At 33.9% G+C, this 21,632-nt stretch overlaps 1 protein-coding gene across 1 annotated transcript in view; it reads right to left on the bottom strand.

The window, feature by feature from the left end:
* Positions 1–21,632, bottom strand: part of MEOX2 (mesenchyme homeobox 2) — a 63,687-nt gene that overhangs the window by 11,642 nt on the left and 30,413 nt on the right. Inside the window, exon 2 of the mRNA XM_036894535.2 lies at positions 3,073–3,245. Coding sequence (XP_036750430.1) covers positions 3,073–3,245 — 173 coding nt within the window. The remainder of the gene's footprint in view (positions 1–3,072; positions 3,246–21,632) is intronic.

Below are 21,632 nucleotides of genomic sequence, written 5' to 3' on the forward strand. Positions count from 1 at the left end.
AAAATGAACATTTGGCATAACCAGGAGCATTCTCCCATTCAACCTCCTCATTCCTCTCTTGTGACATTCAACACTCATCACAATTGTTAATACTTGCTCAGTTTTTGCTTCTTTAGTGAGTTCTAGCAAAGACTTATCTAGTTTATTTTAACAAGATTTCATTTCTGGCATTTAGCTCAACAAATATTTGTGTTACAAAAGAATTATTTCACTCTGCCTTGCATAGCAAAGATTTTTCCTCTCCTCTGGGTGATACTGTGTTTCATAGTTTATGTTAAAAATTCTTCCTTATCCATTATGACATATGACCTTGAAGAGAAGAAAGAGCAGGTAATTTTAATTTCCATTTTGTGCCCTGGGGAGATTGTTACCTGCCTAAAAATGCATAATTCCAATCAGTAAATCAGGAATTACTGTTCAGATCTTTTTTCATAACAATTCAAAATTTTCCAACTAACACATAATAGGCCTTTAAATATTTAGTTTTGATTGGGAATTTATGTTCCATATGCATGCATCTTCTTTTCATATTAACCTGCAAAACTGCAAATAAAGATTCACAGGATTTTAAAAAAATCTGCACAATACAACATTTTCAATTCTTTGAAAACCTACCTATCTTTAGGCTTTTTGGCATTTTCCCCCCTATGCAGCTATAATTTCATTGTTCTTGTTATGGCCTCCTTCCATGTGTTTACCTCTTAGGTGGTCCCCTCCTACACTGACACTGAGCTGGGTCATATGACTTGCTTTAGGCAGTAGGGCATAAGTAAATATGATTAGTATGCAGAAGCTTTGAAAGCCCTTGCACACTGGAGTTTTTCCTTTAAATAATCCTGGGAATGTTTTTACCACCATTTGAAGAATCCCAGGGAGCCTATTAGAAGATGAAACTATATGCAACAGAGACACAGTGTCCCAGCTGAGGCTGCCTAGACCAACCAGCTCTTCATAATATACATACATATATATGTTCAATTGAGTCTAGTCAAAATCCCTGACCCACAATATTGTGAGCAAATTGAGTGTTAGTTATTGGTTGAAGCCACTATAATTTTTGAATGGTTTGGTACACAGCAAAGACTGACTGATACAAAACTGAAAAGGGACCTTTCTTTAAAAAAATAAACATTAAAATTTTATGTATGTGTGAATATATATATATATCATATAATTGCATATAATTCTTTTCCAAGAATGGCAAGTCAGTTAGGAAGAAAGAAGAAATGTCCAAAATAACTTCAAAATCCTCAGACAAAATTTATAGAAGTGCTTCTAAAAAGAAATTATTCTTAGCCAAAAGCAAAAACCTCTGCTTTATGATCAAATAATGAAAGGTAACCATAGGCCACCCCAGAATAACAAGCACAGAATCTTCTTGACTAAGAACACAGTACTGCATCCCATCATTTATTTCTATAGATTGGAAGCAAATCCTAGTTTTGTGTTTCCTTTATGTATCATATAAAACATGGCTGCATTTCCTGGAATTCACTGAGTACATATAAGAACTTTAATTGTAATCCCCTCTTCTATTTCTTTTTTCCTGCTGCCAGTTAAAAAAATAAAATAAAACAGATGTCTGATGATGTAGATTTTGAATCCTGCTTTCCAGCATGCTAAGTGTACACTTATGTAGGAACTCCGTATTTGAACTTTAAGGGAAGGAAAATATGCTCCACAACTTAGGTACTAGTCATAATATTTAATAAAATATAAACTGCCAATACACGAAACCACATAAAATTGTTCCTCGTTTGTTTGCACTACCCAGAAATACCCTAGCAAAAGCTGAAATATAGAAATTAACAGAAGGAAAGCAGATGATTTAAGAAATTAGATAAAATAACTTGCTCTCCTAAGATAGTATTAATTTGTCCACACCCTGTTCATACTTCTTTGGTTCCAAGGGGATCCCTGGAGAAGGTGCATACAGTGAAGGAGCAAATGAGACTCTAGTCCTAAGAATGCCAATCATAACTGTACTGTCCATAAAGATGTTTGTATTTGCCTTTCAGGAATGTTTTTCTAAAGATTAGCAACTGTTAATCATCAGTAGGCTAGATTCTCCTAGGGCAAATCAGAATCCGTACAAGGAGTGTACTGGGAGTACTACTGAAGCAAATAAAATCCAAAAAAGCATCTAAAAAGTAATTAATTAAAAATATTTTAGGTCTTATTAACTGGGTTCCACAGATCATTAATGATATCAAAGTATTCTCTAAATGAATTTAGAGAATTTATGTACCAGAATTTGAAATTCTGAGGCCAATAAAATTTCAAAAGTATTTGGAGTAATCGGATAGAAATATTTACCAATGATCTATGTCCTCTTGCTCCCATCATTTCCCAGCCTCATTGAATTTAAGTGATATTATCGACTATTTCCTGACATTAGTATTAATGGAAGTTATGTGGGTCATTTCCAGGTGAAAACATTTAAAGGTCAATGCATGATCCTCCAACCCATGGTTACCAAGGACACTACACACTGAGATGCCAGAGAGTCAGACTGGGTCCATGAGTGATTATTTGGAATGCTGAACTTGTAAATTTAATATGGAGTAAGCAAATAATGAACTTCTTGGTTGTCATTGAGTTTGGGGGGTTAATGTGTTACTGCATCATAACAAACTCTTGTCCTGTGCAATAGAGGAAACTAACATGGGATTACCACCTTTATATTATGCCAAATAAGGAGATTTTAAAATGTATGCAAACAAAATTCCTCATCACATGACATCATTATATAAAAATAAAAAATATAGGAAGGGCACAATCACAGAATAAAGGATGATTCTTTAAACTGAATAAATATAATTGTCTTTAAAACATCCTATCTTATCCTTAATTTTGTCATTTTGCTGGGCAAACATTTCATCATGGAACAGAACACCTGTTTTCCAAATGGTATTTAAGTACCACAGATCTAGATATTTCAAAAATGGTGAGCAATTTTTTACTTAGAGCAATTAAAAATGTCTTTTAATATCTATATATTTAATAATAAAAACATAAAAAAATCTTTTAATATCTCCATATTAAAAGTATAGTGACAATGTCCTACTTTACCTGTCTCTCAGTGAGATCCAGATTCACTGCTATCTCATATCGCCTCAGTCTGGTCAAATAATTATGATGGGCAAATTCTGCTTCAAGTTCTCTGATTTGCTCTTTGGTAAAAGCTGTCCTTTCCTTCCTGGGTTTGCTATTGACTTCAGACTTGTAATTTCCTTCCTGGGAGTCTGAAAAAATAAAGTAAGAGAGAATTAGATGTAGTTCAACACATTCAACCGTATTACTCATACCAGAAACATGTATTACTCCTTTTTTCAAGTAGTGTGTTAGACATGAGAGAAATGGAAACCAAAGACAGAAAGACTGATCCCACAGTGAGATGAAGGTGAAATAACTTCCTTACTTTTTCAATCTGCCCTCAAGTGACTCACAACCTAATTGGGGAAGTGTCTAGTCTACTGTCCTTTCAAAATATGAACAAAAATATATAACTGCTTTTAATGTACTCTTACAACAAGATAAACCAAAGCCTCTCTAGAAAATAATTTTAGATAGAAAATTTTGTCTAAATTGCTTAACACATATACTTGAGGCAGAAGTATGATTGAACAGAGTGATCCTGAAAACTGGTGGTGATGTAGTAGATGAATACATGAGCAACTGAAATGTTTGGCAACCCATCAAAGTCAGTTTAAGCTCAGATATAAGAGTGTGTGTGTATTTATTAGCCTCTTAATTTCTCTTTAAGTTCAATATTCTAGAGGGCAATAGCAGTGCTCTTTTATTTTGTATAATACTTCACCCAATGTAGAATCTACAAATAAAGTTGTGCTCCTATATTAAAATATGAACAGAGTTTTACAATGTTTTTCATTGTATAAGATAAATATAAAATGCACAACACCTGTAACTGGCTATCCAAACACCAAATCTTACAATGCCATATAGAAATAATAATAATTTAGAGCATGTCATCCCATCCTTCTTCTTCAGGGTTTAAGACAAAATTAACATACAGTATTTCATTTATCCTCATAATGTCTCTGAGATGTAGGTTTGAAGATATTCTTAATATACTTTAGAATAGAATGTGAGTCTGTAGCAGAAGAAAAATTCCACAGACATCACTAATAGGCACTCACATCAGCTCTAGCAATTCATGTCACATTTCTCCTCAGTGAAATAACAACATGAACAATATAAAGTTGCATGTGTGCTCTCTTGAAAAATTTCAGCTTTCTAATTATTTTTGAGCATGTACACACAAAAAATGATGTCTTTATCAGGTGGGAGTATAATGAATAATGAATTCTTCTATGAGCCCAAATGAGAGAAGTGATAAAGGAAAAATGATGGTTAACCAAAGGTTACAGTGACATTTTAATTTATTTGAAAAATGTAATATGGTACAACTTTATGAAGGATCTTTATGAGCAATATTTGTTTCTTCATCCAATGATGCTTAAATATGCTAAGTACAAAAAACATGATTTTTTTTTAGTGTTCTTTTCCTTTCTGTCTGAGGTCAAGAGCACCCTGCATAATGGAAATCCACTAGAAAAGGCACTCTACTGTAAATAATTTTGTTTTGACTCATACCAGATCTCAGCCGACCAGATGTAAAGTTTTCTAGGTCTAGTAGCAAGAGCAGCAATAGGTTTGCATCACAATTCTGGCACCCTGGCCACTACCTTTCGTCTGAGGGATCAGAGTATGTTTCACTCACTGACGCCCTGGCACTGCTGGAAGTTCCTCAGAATTCACTGACCACATTTCTGGGCTTGTGACCTACCCTCATGTTGACTGGCTCCCCACCTTGGCAGCACCAATAGGGCTTTATCCAGTGAAAAAGTGGTTTATGATGTCACGTACAGGCTGACTACTTTATTGTGAGCCACTGGGACCACATGAGTAACGTAATGGATGATGTGTGAGCTCTCAGGTGGGCTGAATTTACACAATGCCAACTTCCCTGGCTCTAAGTGGAACCTGCAGTCATCATCTGCTTCTTTTGGCCACAGATTTGCCAATACTCTACGTCTTTCGAGCATTTAGCTATTCTGGTCTAGTGTGAGCAAAACTCCCTTATGATTGATTTTTTTTTAATTTAACTTTTTCATCGGCTGTTCTGGAGGATTGCAAACTTAGTCACAGCCCGAATATTCAGATAAGTCCCTCTCACAAGGATCCATGTTCTCATGTGAATCAGAAGTATGACTGCCAATTTGGAGCCATGATCAATCTGGAATCTGTGGTTGATTATTTTTTATGTGGGGACAATGCTCTTTTCCCTTCAGTAAAGTAACTCTGGAAACTGACAGTAAAGCCAGAGCTTTTTTTTTTCATGAGCAATTCAATTTGAATGATTCATGGTTAACATGTTCCCTTACATAAGCATGAATGAACAAATTCACATTGAGGAAAGCCTATTAACTTGTATTTATTTTTGAAACTTTAAACTTCTGCAGTATTCAAAAGTACTTCAAAAAATACCACACACACAAACACAAATTTGGGCCAATAGTCAGTATACAGCCCAATTGTAACTAGAAATATACAACAGGGGGGGGTTATACATCCAGTGTCTGAATTTAGACAAAGGCCTGGCTATAATTCAACATTAAAATCCAAAAGCAACTTACTGAATGCCTGAATTCCAAACCAAAGGAGCTAGGGAAGTGAAATCCAGTGAATCAATGATGTGAATTGTGTATATTACATGTAAAATAATTCCAAATGGAATAATCATGTTGTAATTAACAGGACAAAGAGTGGGTGTGTGCCCCTTGACGTCATCCCCCAAGAGAGAAAATGTCCCCGTCACCGTAGCTGAGGTAGCATCATTGTCAACTAATTCTGTGAACACTTTTATCCTTGTATCTGTGATTCTATGCTTTTCACCCACTTTTTCTTTCCTACTAAAAACATGCTTCTTGGAATTGCATTTCTGGACTTGTATTTCCTATAATCTTGGAATTTTTCAATTTTCAGACTTTTTTCTACTTTGCAAAGCCCAGCCCATCATTTGCTGACCCTGAGGCCTCTACAACTATCACCTCACTAGCTTTTCTATGGTGCAAAATGGGTGGAAACCTTGGACAAGGCTTTTGGCAAATTGTACATCACCTTCCATCTGTTTCCCAGCTGTTTCAACTGAGGTAAAACTCCCTCCATTTTCTTCAATCTCTAGTATCTTGTGCCAAATGGTAAGTGTTGAGGGGGAATCTGGACACTGCCTTCCTTTCTTCCTTACAACCACAAACAAAGTGTCACCGTCTGAACAGTATTCCAATGCAAAATATTACACTTGTTTCTTGTCTCAGATACTTTAATGCACATGTGGGCGCATTCTCACACTCCCTCCCTGCCTGGAGGAAATGTTGACTTATGTGTTCAGGTAGGGTTGGCAGTCCCAGTTGCCTAACCTTTTGCTCCCTGGGACTACACTAATGGAAGAAGTCTGCAATACTTCCGTGGAGGATAAAAATTGCCCTCCAAGGATCATTTCTGTCTAACATTTAGAATTTCTCCATATGTGACTTTTTATTTCCCCTAGTGCAAGAGGATGCCAAAAGATAATAATGTTTTATTGAAGACAAGTAATGTGAGGGCTTGATCTGTTCACTAGTGGCATAGAATGCTTTTTAGCAAAAGAGAAATATTAAAGTATGATTGAGTATAATTTTGTCTACCCAGGGTAAACTTATTAACTGGTTTAAATGAAGAACATAATTTACCTATGTCTGTAAAATATCAAAAGGTAAAAGGATTGTCTTTATAACTTAGACTAAAATGAATACTGACTTTATATTCTGAAGAATGAAACTAAGCGACAGTCTATTTTAGTTCTTTGCAATTTCTTGCATCAATGTTTTTTAAGCTATTCAAGATGATAGATATTCTGTTACTATTAACAGAATAGTAATTAGGGGAAGCTAAAATGGTTATATGTACATAGTCATTGGGATTGTAGATGGAGGCAGGGAAATTTATAGAATAATTGTATTGATGCTAGTAATTTCCACATTAAATGGGAAATTGCCTTTTTATGAAGAATCTATCCAACTTGCTACTTGTGCTTCTTAATGACAAGGCATTTCAGCCTCTCCAATTTTTTTTTTTCAGAGTAAACAACCTTCCCCAGGGGTTCTTAAATTCTCTTGCTCATCCACTTTCCAGATCAGAGAACCATACCTATAGTGAGCTACTATTACAAATGATGTGTCTATTACATACTAAGGTGTGCAAGGGAAAAACAGGATTGAAAACCACTATGCTAAATCTAGAATAGAAATTAGCACTGAAAACATCCAATATTTCTTCTAACTTTGATGTGAAAAAAACACACTATGGTAATAGTTTACTTATAAACCAAACCCAAATTTCAAAGACTGAACAAAATTCTTCAGGAATAGTTTAGCAATAGTAACAGTAATGGTAACAGTTGTACTCAACATGCAAAAATCATTCTATGGGCTGGACCAGTGATTGTCAATTGGTGGATGTAACTTTCACCATCCAACCTCTGCTGACTGCCTCCTTGATTTTCCTTGGGTCTCTAAATCATCCACACCTTACAAGTGATATTTCCTCAGAGTGGATTGTCTAACACACTCTCACGGATGAAGTAAGTCAAATAAATCTCAATTTAGTGAAATTGAAGGTATATTCATTTTTATTATATTTGTGTAGTCAATTATGTTTTGAACAAATAATTAATATAGAATATCCTATTTATGTTAAAGGCACTTAGGTTCTTTCTTATTGGTGAGCTATATTGAAAGTTTAACTGTGTAAAGCTAAAAATATTATGTAACCGAATAGTTACAACTATGTAATAGTAAATTTTAGTTTATGTACTTGACTTACTCCCAGTACATTTAGACTTATTTTTATATATCTAATTGTTAAAGAGAGATTAATCAAAATTGAGTGTATATGACTGTTGGTATGATAGCTACTTACATAAGCAAATATTACAACTGGAATTTATTACATAACCATGCTATGTGAAGTAATGATATTAAGGAGAAAAGTATGAAGACTTGAGACACTTTATAAAACATATATATTTTTAGGTTGCATTTTTGAATGAGAGATGAGAGACCTGACAATAGCACAGGATTGTTCTTAAACTGGTGACAATTTGATAATTTTATGTAAATATGGATATGAATAATTTAAAAACATATACCTCAGAATTTACATAAAAATAAAATATCTGAGTCTCTAAGTCCTTCACACCTTCTATGCAGCTATTTCCTCAGAGTAGATAACGATCTTGCCTTGGCATTGCATTGCATTCCTGGGATAAACTGGGAAATATTTTAACAAAGTCATTCTCTTTGCTTTCTCCCTTCTCTATAATTTTGAAATGAGGCGGTTATAAGAATTTCAGCCAATTTAAATTAGGTACCTAGTTAAGAACTCATTTCAATTTCAATTATCTACTTTTTGTGCCCATCAATCTATGAATCCAGTTTTATTTTAGACTCATCTTAGTGGAGTCCTTTTGTCTTTAAATAATGAGACCTTAATAGATTATTTTGTTTTAATTTCACTTCCTTACCTCTTCTATTATTTATTTACCATATAGTTCTTCCCATAGTGAGAAAATTTCAAATTAATGGCTCTTTCTCCATGACATAAATACCAAGTGAAACATAAAAAGAACTAACAAATTTTGATGGAATTGACATCATGATTCATGGTGTATAATTCAAATATATTTAATAAACAGTATTTTTGCTAAAAAATTTTAAAAAGACTGAAGATAAACAAAGTGAGAATACAATACAACTTATTTGAGTCTAATTTAGCATAGATTTAGTTCTTCTCACTACCAAGTTCAAAGTATTAAACATAAAAACAAAAGCAATACATGTCTTCTGGATAAATACAAATAGAAAGTGGTTACAGATGCCCAGAATTGACTTTATGCCTCTTGGTAAATCCTAGAGAGAAAATATAAACTGCAAAAATACCATGACCATCCGTACACACATCTGTATAGTGCCTGAGAGCAAAGAACTTCTCAAAGATCCCCACCTTCCAATGGGACCAGGAACCCTGAGTAAGAAATTATGATATTCAGTATTGCAGTACATTTTCCCTGATCATATTAGTTTAAAGAGTACAACACTCCTCTGGGGTTCCATCCAACTGTCTTTACCCCTTTCTTAGAACGCTCACCACATTTTGCCACTATTTGGATCCTTTATTTCCTCAACTAGAATATAAATGTTTGTTATCAACTCATTGATTCAGTAATTGGAAGTAAATAAAGATAATATTGGCACTCACATTAATATTTTAATACATGCAAAAGCAACAGGTAGGGCATGAAGAGGATGCAAACCTATTTACCTCTATTCAGCTCTTATATCAGTAAATGGTTGGAGTTAAATGGTGTTACTGCATCCTTGAGAGGATAAGGAGGGAAATCACGATTTTTCAGAAATTAGGGACAAAAGGTAATTCAGTAGTGACCAGAGATTTGTATCATTTCTAATTTACAGCTGTCAACAGAACAAAAAGGATTGAGATCTCTTCTAAAATCAGACACTATACAGCTTTTTCACTGAGGTGCTAGAAAATTCAGTACTGATTCTGCTAATAGCTTGCTAAATCCCTTGGACATTTAAAAGGAGAGCTTCCATTAAGTTTTCTTTTATATTCTGGAAAATGAGTCTCCTAAGATTGTGAAGGCTTACATTTATGCCATGGTTCTGAGCCTCTTTGACTAAATCACCACCATGACTTTAATATATTTTCGTAACAGTAACTCTCCTAAATTGTTGAGCTTGTCATTTATCTTCATGTCCACTTTGCTTCTCTGGACTCTGGAATCCAGGTACTGTAAGATTAAGAAATGTGCCTTATTCATCTTCACATTCCCAATGCTAATAAGCATTTAATTATGAATCTCTACTGGATCTGTAATTTTCAAGCTCTGATAATGGATTATGATTTCAGTGATAACCTTAAGGAGCCTTGTTCTAAGAATTTAAACGACCTTCAGCTTAAAAAAAAACGAAAACAGAAACCATCACTTAATATTGATTTATATTAACTTTTCAAAGCGCTTACATATAATTAGTAGTACATGAGAACAGTTAACATTACCTTCATTTTATATGTACATTATTATCTCCAAAGATGTTTAGACAGAAAAGCAGCAAACCAGTGTCACTGATATAAAATGAAAAACCAAAGAGATTGAATTATATTATAGCCAGTGAAAGAACAGACTGTACACAGAGTACAGTCACCATCCTCAGCACTCTTGGAATGTTGGACTGGGTAATTCTTGTTACATTTGTATTCAGTGAAATATGAACATATTCAAGATAAACAGGTGGAGATGACTGTCCTGGACAGAGTAGGATGTTTAGCAGCACCCAGGTTTCTACTCACTAGATGCTTATAGTGATCTCCAACTCTACCTTAGTGCTGTCAGATACTCTAAAGGACTCCCAGTTCAATTTAAAATCCAGATAAACAATGCATAGTATTTTAGTATAAGTATAACCAATATTGCATGGGACATACTTACATTTAAAAATATTGACAGTTGATCACAAATTCTAATTGAATTGGGCATTATGTATTTATATTGACTAAATCTGGCAACCCTGTCCCAGTTATGACATTCAAAAATGTTTGTGGACATTGCCAAAAGCCCCAAAGGGGCAATATCACCCATAGTTAGAACCTATACATACAGAATATTTGAGGCAAGACATCAATAATCTCAATTACACAGCTCTCTCTAGGAATGACCAACTGGATTCAGAAGTCAGTCAGAATTTCTTACGTGAATAGCACCACCTTCGTACTGTGGCCGAGCCTTATCTCCTCCAAGCCAATGACCAGATTGTCTGCACATAAAAATTGCTTAAGAAATGTTTTTCTTAGTGCTAATTTACAGAAAAATGTAACTGCAGAATAAGTGTCTCAAATAACTTCAGAGAATTATCCACATAGAATAGCAAAATGGAGCATATGGCATCACTATTGAAACTTTTTGCCATCTCTCTAAATTATCCCTTTAGAGTTGTGGAGTATTATGTTTCTATAATAAATCAAAGTATGTAAGAGCTAACACTAAATTATATTGCTAATTACACATTATTTAATAAATAAATCTTGACTTAATAAATACTGATTCATTATGAAGATAGTTTTAGATTTTAAACAGATTCTTACAAATTATCTATTCCCACCTTCTCTGTTTATAGACACCATCAGAGAGACAGAGTAACTGACAGGCTCATCAGAGGTCACATACTGTCACACAATGTTTTTAGGCCTCAAATATCATTCAGCAATAGAAAGAGACATAAATACATTTTATGAAACCCCTAAATATCCTTTACTTATTGCATGGCCCTTTCACAAGAACAAAGACTTGAGAAACACCACCATTTAACTGTGATACTGAAATACAGCTATGAAAGCTAAAAATACAAAAAGAATCTTTACTACCCAGTATGCCAAATGCACAAATGTTAACCACAGTGTCTACCACTTATCTGCTTATTCAATCACTAACCTTCCTTTTCCTTATCTTTAACATAGAATTAAAGTAAAAGGATTAAATTAAGTAAATCATTTAGCACAGTGCCTACTGCAGTCTAAGGACCTTATAAAAATGATAGATTTAAATAAGCAGTTAAAAATATTTTTTTGTTTTGTTGTTTTTAAAGTGTAGGAAAATTTTGTTCTGAAAATAGAACTCAAACTAAAACCTAGGAAGTTTAGAATTTATGCAGTGACCAGCAGACTTCCATTTTACACTGAAAATTGGATGAACCCCTGAAAGGATCTGTTTGTTATTTCTGGTTAGTCTGTAAATGAAGCTGAAGGTTTAAATATGACTTTTCAATGGAACTGTTGAGGGGAGACTTTATAAGGCCCTGTGGGATCAATGTATGAATTTTTGTTTTCTCTGAAAGTTTTCTTGTGAAATTTGATGAAACTTAACGAAGCCTGGAATACCCAATAAACGAGTCAGAAAGTATGTGTGTGCGTGTGTGCGTGTGTGCGCATGCTGCTTCTCCTTTAAAGAATCCTGGCAGCCACTTGCATGGATTTAAGTAGACACAGTCACATCCTGCTTTAATGTTAGAGCATACAAAATGTTTAGCAAGCACTATTAAGTGGGTTAAAAAATCAAATCAGAAGTATTTATGAGACAACAATTATAAACACACTCTCTTAAATACTCTGTGTTATTTGTTTGCTTGGAAATTCTGTCTACTTACAATTTTCTTCACATAGTTTAATTATTAAATGACTTAGGTATTTTTTTAACCTCAGAAATAATCATATTGAAAGATTAATAGAAAATGATTTATAAATTGAGTTTGCTTTAACAAGTTTAAAGATAAATTACAAAAAAGTAAGTCATACATACAAGTAATAAAATAAAAATCATCATAAAATCCAAGCCAACCTGAGGTTCTAGACCCATGCACCATGCAGCTGTTAGTTTCTTTTTGACTGCTGCTGGTAGAGTTAAATGCTCAGTGAGCTATTTGTCTACTGCAGCTGTACTGGCAAGAAGGAAAACAGTCTCACTGTGACTCATCTGCATTAAAGTTGATTTGTGATTGTTTTTGTAAAGGGACTTTTCCAATTAAAAGAATTCTAAGAATTCAGAAGTTATATTTATGCTACACTACTTAAATACACTCTACAAATAGAATTCTGTTCACACTGACTAATATTTGCTTTCTAAAAACAAAAACAAAAATAAAACCAGTGATCTATGATTAGATCAACTTGTGTGATTTAATAATTTCCCAAAATGTACAGGTCATATCATCCTCCTTCTCATCATTATTACTACCACTTTACTATTTGTACATTTTGAGTTGGCAAAAACTGCAATGAAATTTACTTGGAAAAAAAATCTAAAACATGAGATCTGAGTAGGGGGATGAAATGATAATTAAAAGGGTTTTTTGATGGTAAAATGTTAAAAATTGCTGGCCTATGTCAGAAAGAATATGCTAGCAAAGGTGGTTGGCACCGAAGACCAGTGAAGCCAGAATGGTTGCAGTGGTCTAAAGATTACGAATAAGAAGAGATGAGGTCTCCACTTGTATATAAATGTTATTCTGACAGATGAAAGAAGAGGTTGTGATCAGAGAAACTGATTCTAGAGTTCCATTTCTTAGATAAAGGAAGGTATGAATGATAGTTGAGTCAGTATCTGCCTGTCTGTGGAGAAAGGGGTTTGGGGAATTGACAGTCTTGTTGAACTCAGGCTCAATAGTAAAGTGTCATTTACATTGTAATTTATGCTATCATCCGTCTTTCAACCAGGTATCTACAGTCTCTATGTTAAGAATGTGGTATGTTATATACATATATGGGTAGTTTATTTTGTAAAGTACTATGACATGGACCTATAGAATACAGCACCTATTCTTTTTTTTTTACTGTGGTATCATTGATATACAATCTTATGGAAGTTTCACATGAGCAATATTGTGGTTTCAACATTCACCCATATTATCAAGTGACCCCCACCCCCATCCCATTGCAGTCACTGTCTATCAGTGTAGTAAGATGCTATAGAGTCATTACTTGTCTTCTCTGTGCTGTACTGCCTTCCCTGTGACCTATTATATTAGGTGTGAAAAATATTCTATATCTATGTCTAATCTCTATCAAGACAGCATATGAATAGTATGGAGTTAAGTTTCTGAGAAAGTGAAGCTTTCATTTAAGTCTTGCAGACTATTTATGTGTTGTAATTTTACATAAATCTAAAGCATTATATCAAAACTCACAAATTAATATTTTTTTCACATGTCATATTTCGCAGCCCATAGCTTCTGGAATGTTTCAAAAGCTTACAGGATTAGATATTAAATAGCATTCAGTATTTCATTTCACTGTGGAAGGGATATTAATATTTTTGTTGATACACCTGCAGTCCAACACCTGTGTTGTACAAATGGAATACACAATTTACTCCTAAATGTAATTTCCCAACACACAAATAGAGCATATTCTGTGCTGATCTTCAAATAATTTTCAATCAGTAGAAAGACTCTTAACAGTAGTACATATTTTGAAAAGTTTTGCAATGATTAAACAAAATTATGATTGTAATTAAATCTGTGTAAGTTTTATAGCTTTATAAGCTGCTTGCAACTGTTACATATTTAGAAGGGAAGGATGACTTTGGGAAAGTAGCAGGGCTTTGGAGCCAGCCAACCTGAGTTGGAAATCTTGTTGCTACTTACTGTGTGGTCTTCTGAGCCTCTCTTTTAAAATTCAGACTCCCCAGTTTACAGAACCTACTCGTGATTGTTACAAAGGGGAAAACGGGGGAATTAAAGTGTGTATATCTGAGATGTAGCACCAATTCAATAATAAACACCTATTATTAACATTATTAAACTTAAAATGTATCATGAATAAGATTTAATTAACTGAAATTTTTACTACGTAACAGTTATTAGTCTTTTAATTTTATTTGGATGATTTAATTGTCATTTCACATCTAGAATTTAGTGAAATATATCTTGATTTGGAGGTGATTATTATTTTCTAGCTCTTTCTAGCAGTACATATTTTAAAAGACCCAGCTGTACTCATAATTTCTTTGGCCAATCAGCAAGGTTTGATTATATTTCCTTTTAAAAAATAAATGACTTTTGCAAGTCTGTATAATTTTCTTTTTCATATTTTCTTTTTACAGCTTTGCTACTAAAAAACGGGGTCAAAATTAAAGCATACATTTTTCTCTGAGTGAAATTAAATGGCCTTGTCTTTTATTTTCAAACTAAGCCAAAATAAAAAGCATATGTATGTTTGTATGTCTGTGAGTATATAAATATTTACACTCTAAGCATATAAAATGTTTTCTTTAGTCACCATTGGTCACATACGCATTTAGCCAAATTCATACAAATTTTTGGTACATATAGAAAGTGTTTCTAGATCTTGAAATATTAAATGTTATTCAAAACTTATGCAATATTTAAATACTCTTTTGAATGATTTAGAATGAATTATATCCAGCTGTGTACTGGAAGGAGGGGAAAAAGGCTCTGGTTTGTACAATTTTCTGCTTTCCATGATATAAATATTCTTGGCTAACTAGAGCTCCACTAACTGGCTCCAGCATGCCACTGTAGTACCTTAGTATTCGACAAAATAAATTCTGGTATTCAGAAATATCATAAGATTATGGATAAAGATCTTTATAGTGATAACCTCCTAGAAAACAAAGTTATTTTAGGCTATGAAGGAGGGGGTATGATGAGCTAATTAGGGGATGATCCTAATAATTAGGTAATAGTATTTAAAACAGTATTCTAAAGTTCATCCATGGAACTGACAACATTTTTCTATTGATTCTTAACTCTTCTTATTGTGTAGATCTGACAATCAATTCTCCAAAATAGGTAAAATACAGAGGCTAGGCTCATGCCATTGTGAGCAAAGAAAAGGCTAGGAGTTGCTACAAATAAGGGAAAAAGACTTCTTTTTAATCATATGAAACACATAGCAACCAGTTGCTAATCATAGATCATTGGGGTACTCAGCAGTAATCACTACATGTGCTTTTTTTTTCATGAAATGAAACAATAGTTGTGTCAAACCTAAAGCATAAAATGAAATATTCTAGAAAAAAAGGACCACTCTATGATATCCAAATACTGGAAACTAAAATTATAGACATCATCTCATACTATTGAAAAGACATTCCAAATTTCTCACAACTACAATAATATTTTTCTTTTGAGATAGACACTGGAATTATTTTCTCTTGAGAGTATTTCTACATTTAATTACTTAAGGAACTTACAACTTAAAACAAAATGTAAAGGATGGTTTGGAAAAAGACAAGAGTCTCAATTGTTAGGACTGTCAACAGAGAGAAAAGCATTTCTCAGATGGGCTCTTAACTATCATGCTATTTTAAGTACTTGACAACGTAAAATATACAAAGTACCTGTTCTCTTTCTATAAAGAGTTGGCTTACACATAGTAAACACAAGGAAAATACCACAGAAACATATATAAACCTTTTCTGAAAACCTATTCAGAGGAATGTTCATTTTTGTGTCGCATGCATTTAAGTGCATGCTTTGTGTATGTTCTTATGGCAGTACTAAGGGGAAATTTTCCTATTTTTAAGCTTATATTTAATTACAACAAAACAGGGCATCTTCCATTATGGGTGCTTACTATGAGATATTAGAAATTAAAAAGATTGTGCTTATAATTAAGGTCCATGTTAGAAGCCACACATTAAATGTTAATTAATCTGCACTAAAACACTTACATTTTCTGGCAATTGCTATGGAAATGAAAATGGCAATACACTTGTCATAAAAACCTTAGTGCTCATCTAATTGTTGTAATCCCTTTATTCTCTGGTTACTGACAGCCTCATAGATTTATTTAATAGACAAATGAGATAATATACATGAAAATACTTTATAAACTTACCCCAAAATAAATAGAAAGTAGGGGAACCCTCCTAAATTGTTGGTGGGAATGTAAATTAGTTCAACCATTGTGGAAAGCAATATGGAGGTTCCTCAAAAAACTAAAAATAGAAATAAATATCATTTGACCCAGGAATTCCACTCCTAAGAATTTACCCTAAGAAAACAAGATCACAGATTTAAAAAGATATATGCACCCCTATGTTTATCGCAGCACTATTTACAATAGCCAAGACATGGAAGCAACCTAAAGTGTCCATCAACAGATGAATGGATAAAGAAGATGTGGTACATACACACAATGGAGTATCATTCAGCCATAAGAAGAAAACAAACATTTGCAACACCATGGATGGGGCTAGAGGGAAATAAGCCAGACGGAGAAAGACAAGTATCAAATGATTTCACTCATTTGTGGAGTATAACAGCAAAGCAAAACTAAAGGAACAAAACAGCAGCAGACTCACAGACTCCAAGAAGGGACTAGCTGTTACCAAAGGGAAAGGGGTTGTGGTGGGTGGGTCAGAAGGGAGGGAGAAGGGGATTAAGGGGTATTATGATCAGTGCACATAATGGGGGGGGGGCACAGGGAAGGCCGTATAAGCACAAAGAAGACAAGTAGTGACTCCATAGCATTTTACTACACTGATGGACAGTGACTGTAATGGGGTCGGGGGGACTTAATAATATGGGAGAATGTAGTAACCACAATGCTACTCATGTGAAACCTTTATAAGATTGTATATAAATCATACCTTAAACAAACAAACAAATACATAAATAAATAAATGGGAAGTTTTGCTTGGCACAAAGTTCCTATAGGACTTCAAAATATGTTTTCACAATATAATTGTATTACTTTCTCTCCGATCTCAGATAAAGTGACATTGTTTTCTATTATCCTCTCTCTCATATAACTGTACATGTTTCTTTCCATTCTGGAATATACTATTTCTCAACTGAAGAAGAGACTATTTTCTAACATAGAAAAGTTTTTAACTTAAGTTTGATAAAATCCATGATACTTAAGATCTTGGCTATTGAAAAATACTGCATTTAAGTGATTATACTTTAAATGCTTATAATATTACAAACATAACACTATCATGCATTTAGTCAGCAACAAAGCAATGTCTTATTAAAAGTAATCCATGGAAAATGAGAAGTTTTTCATAATGAAAAGAGAAAGTTTTATAATTCATATTACATTTCATCATTAGTTTAAGAACCACACTAGTATTTTTCACTTAAACATATCACATTAACATAAAATTAATATCCAGGTATGAAAGAGTAATTTAGTGAATTAGTGCTAATGTGTCCTAAGATAAAAATTGACTTTAATAAGTTGTTTCTCTTTATTGCTAGCTTATTATCTTCAAAGTACATATTGAATATGCATGTCAAAATATATTTGCCACACTAAGTGCAATTTATATACAGTATTATCCACACATTCAACGTTTATATACATGTGCAGACACATGGAGAAATAAATATAACACACATATTTATTATGTTAAATCATAGCTAAAGCAAACACTTCACCTAATGTTCATAAGTAAGACTTCAATATTAGAAAAATTCCTTAATTTAGGTATTTCAATAGTTCTATAGGAGGAAAGTATTAATTTAAGTAAGGTCTTTTGTGATAGTGATTATGCTCTAAAAACATTAATTGAGGTTTCTGTTGAGAAAAAATAATCGTCATTCCCGCAAACCTATGATACAAACATACATAAAATGTCATTGTTCATTGTTACCAATAATTTAGTTTGCCTCATGAACCCACCAAACAGTATCTCAGTGAGTTCTCTGCTACCCACAATTAAAATGGTAAGACATTTCCAGACATGTGGCTCAAAGATATATTTTAGTCAATTAAACAGCTAAATTCAATGAGCGCTAAGATTCTGCTTGTTATGCAAAAGTCTACTCTGATGGTTTAATTTCTTCATCCTCTCATATTACACGATTTCCTCTCCTTAGCAATTGTATGCATTAACATAGCATAATCTCAGGGATCATGGTCTAGGTTCTAAAATGTAAAGACAGGAAGCACAATTTTATGGAACATGAAACTAAAGCTGCTGTGAACAGTTATTACAGACTAGTAGCACTTCCACACGACTGAAACATTATAATTGTTCATAATAGCCAACAACAACAAATCACGAAAAGTTCATTATTACAATTGCTAGGACATAATTTCTCATTTTCAAGGTAACCATTTAACAAAACAACAGGACTTTCAAAAGTTAAAGTTAATTAACTTTTAATAATCACTTTTCCCAGGATTACCATGTATGCATTAGCTCATCTTCCAAAGACATGACTTTAGAACTCCTTTACTTCTAAACTCCTCCATTTACAAACCATGCTTTGGAGAGCGTAAGACAAACTCAAATAATGGAAACATAATAATCTCAGAAAATTTCCCATTCAGTGAAGTGGGAAAATCTGGCTTTCAAAATGCTGACTATTAACATATTGGCCCTATCATGATAGAGATATTCCCACAGCATTCCAATTCATCTTTATGACATGCGTTTTTTTAATTAAACTAATTCATACTGAAAAAAATTCCAAGAATAGACAAGCTTTGTCTTTTTTATATTTAAAGTCTTTGAAATTTAATATAATATTTGTTTTTCTGAATTATCATTAACATCATGAATGCTTACAGATAATTTAAAAAGTTAAGACTTAATTAGCATTATTTAATTGAATAACAAGACAATTTTGAACCATATAATCATGATATAAGATATTGATTTTTTTCCTTAAAAATGTAATCAACTACACATAAAAGAAGTTTTACCTGTTGTGGATGAGGAAAAAAAAAAAGAACAGTAAAGTGAGGGTCACATGACACAGTAAATAAATGACAGACTTCATTTGGAAGATTTAAGATGGTGGCCCTCTTTTTGGAAGCAGCATAATCACTGCTGGCATACAGAAGATAGGATAGCAGGCCAGAAAGGGGGATCTGAGTTCTTCATTGTTAACATTAAAGTCTTACATAAAACTGTCTCCACATTTCATAAAAATGCCATGGTGCTTCAGGAAAAATACAGACCTGAGACAATAGTTTATTTTGGCTGGAACTAAAGTTCCAGAACTGAAGAGTTATAGCCAGAAATAGGAACCAGCTTTTAGAAAAATGTAACTGAACTAGGATGCAGTGAAAGTGCTGCAGCATTAATACCCTAGTGCTTCAGGATCTGAATCAAGGGCCCTTTGTTAAGAACCTTGCAACATAATTAATCATCCAGAGGAAGTGAAGAATTTTGAGGTTGGAGCCTGGTTACACAGGGAATTCCCTTTTCCTCTGGCACCCACTTGCCAGTACAGCTACAAAATAGGAGCAGAAATGTCTCACTCTGTAAATGATTAATAATATCTGATTTACATGAAATTAAGTCATTCACTAGCTAAGCCACCGTTGACTTGGGTTTTAGGGAGGCTCTCCTGCAATCCCCTGATTAACCAAAGCATGTTGCCGTCTCTGGGCTTCTTCATGTCTGTTCCCCTTATTCTTCCCTCTCAGGATGGTTAACCAAGGGCTATGCTTAGCCTGATATCCTCTAAAAAGAATTTTCATACCTTAATAACTGACTATTTTCAAGGTATCAATTGTCATATGAATTCCACTGAACAAATATTGACTATGTACAAATTGATAAGTAACATATCATGTAGCTTCATCAAAGGAGCTTATAAAAATTGTGTGTGTGTGTGTGTGTGTGTATATGTTTGTGTGTGCCTGTGTGTGTGTGTGTATTGGGTTGAGATATCCAGAAAATAAATTTTTTTCTAATTCAAAAATAGCTGGAAACATCGAAGAACAGGTTTAATTCCAGAAGAGAGATATAAATACCTATGAATAATTAAAGTAAGAAAAAAATCATATAAAATTGAGGAGTCATGAAAAAATTTCATGAACAGCTTACACTGATGATGGTTCTGAAAGAAAAGACAGAACTTCTACAATGGGAGATGGCAGAAGAGGGCTTTCCAGAGGACAAAGAAAATAGGAGCAAAAATTGAAGATTAATGACTGACTAGTGTGTACAGAAGACTACCTGGAGTAAGGAGTACAGACCGCAGAGGTGGTGGAAGCATCCTAGAAAGATAACTTGAGGCCATGTGGTGTCTTGAATGACAGGCTGAGGGAAGTAGTATGATTTTGAGCAGAAAAAAATGTTCTGTCACAGTGGTAAGGAAGGTGGTTGCAAAAGCATACAGCCTATGGGATCATGGGACAAGCAAAAGTAGAGCAAAATGTTACAATGCTGACAAGTCATCTGGACCTCAGATGGGTCTCTAAATCAGCAGAGAGCCTGATAGCCCATAGAAAAGTGAAACATAAGATTTTCAAATTTACACAACACTACAAAGAATAAGAGGTGAAATGAACCTATCTATTTTGCGAAATAATTTATTTCTAAACTCTCAAAGTTGGTGACCAGATAGGCCTAAACCTGCAGAACAATGGTTTTGAGGATCAACAACAAATTTGGGGTAGGTGTCAGCAGAGCTCTCTCCACTCCCACTCTTCTCACTGCCTACTGGGCGTTCCTACATGGCTGTGTTGCCATCTCCTGCATGTCAACAGATTTTAAGTTAAATTCTTCCCCAGAACTAAACTACCCACCTTCTCTATCCACTTTATAAGTGGCACACCAGTTTTCCTGAAAGGATTTTGATTCTTTCCACTTGACTCTAGCCCCAACAACCTATTAGTCACTATGATTTGTGAAATTTTCCTTTGAGGTGGCAAACACACCAAAGTCAGGTCCAGCATCTTATGCTAAGACTACTGCAATAATCATTTAGCCAAATCCACACTTTTTTACCTGCTTTCTAGGTACTTCCCGATTTGCGTTTACTCTGCCTTTCAAAAGTATGTTCCTATCATATTAAGGTAAGCATAACTTGTTCAAATTATGCTTGGTCTCATTACCATATTCCAAGAACATTTCAAACCAATTCTATCCCCTGTGAATGGAATTATTTATAAAACATTTACTGAGCACTTCCCATGTGCAATTAAGTGTGCAGGGCACTGAGGGGACACAAAGATGAGCAAGAAATTGTGATTCTTGCCCTTGAGAAGTTCACAGCACTGGAGAA

This window comes from Manis pentadactyla, chromosome 7 (assembly GCF_030020395.1).
Source record: "Manis pentadactyla isolate mManPen7 chromosome 7, mManPen7.hap1, whole genome shotgun sequence".
Lineage (NCBI taxonomy): Eukaryota > Metazoa > Chordata > Mammalia > Pholidota > Manidae > Manis > Manis pentadactyla.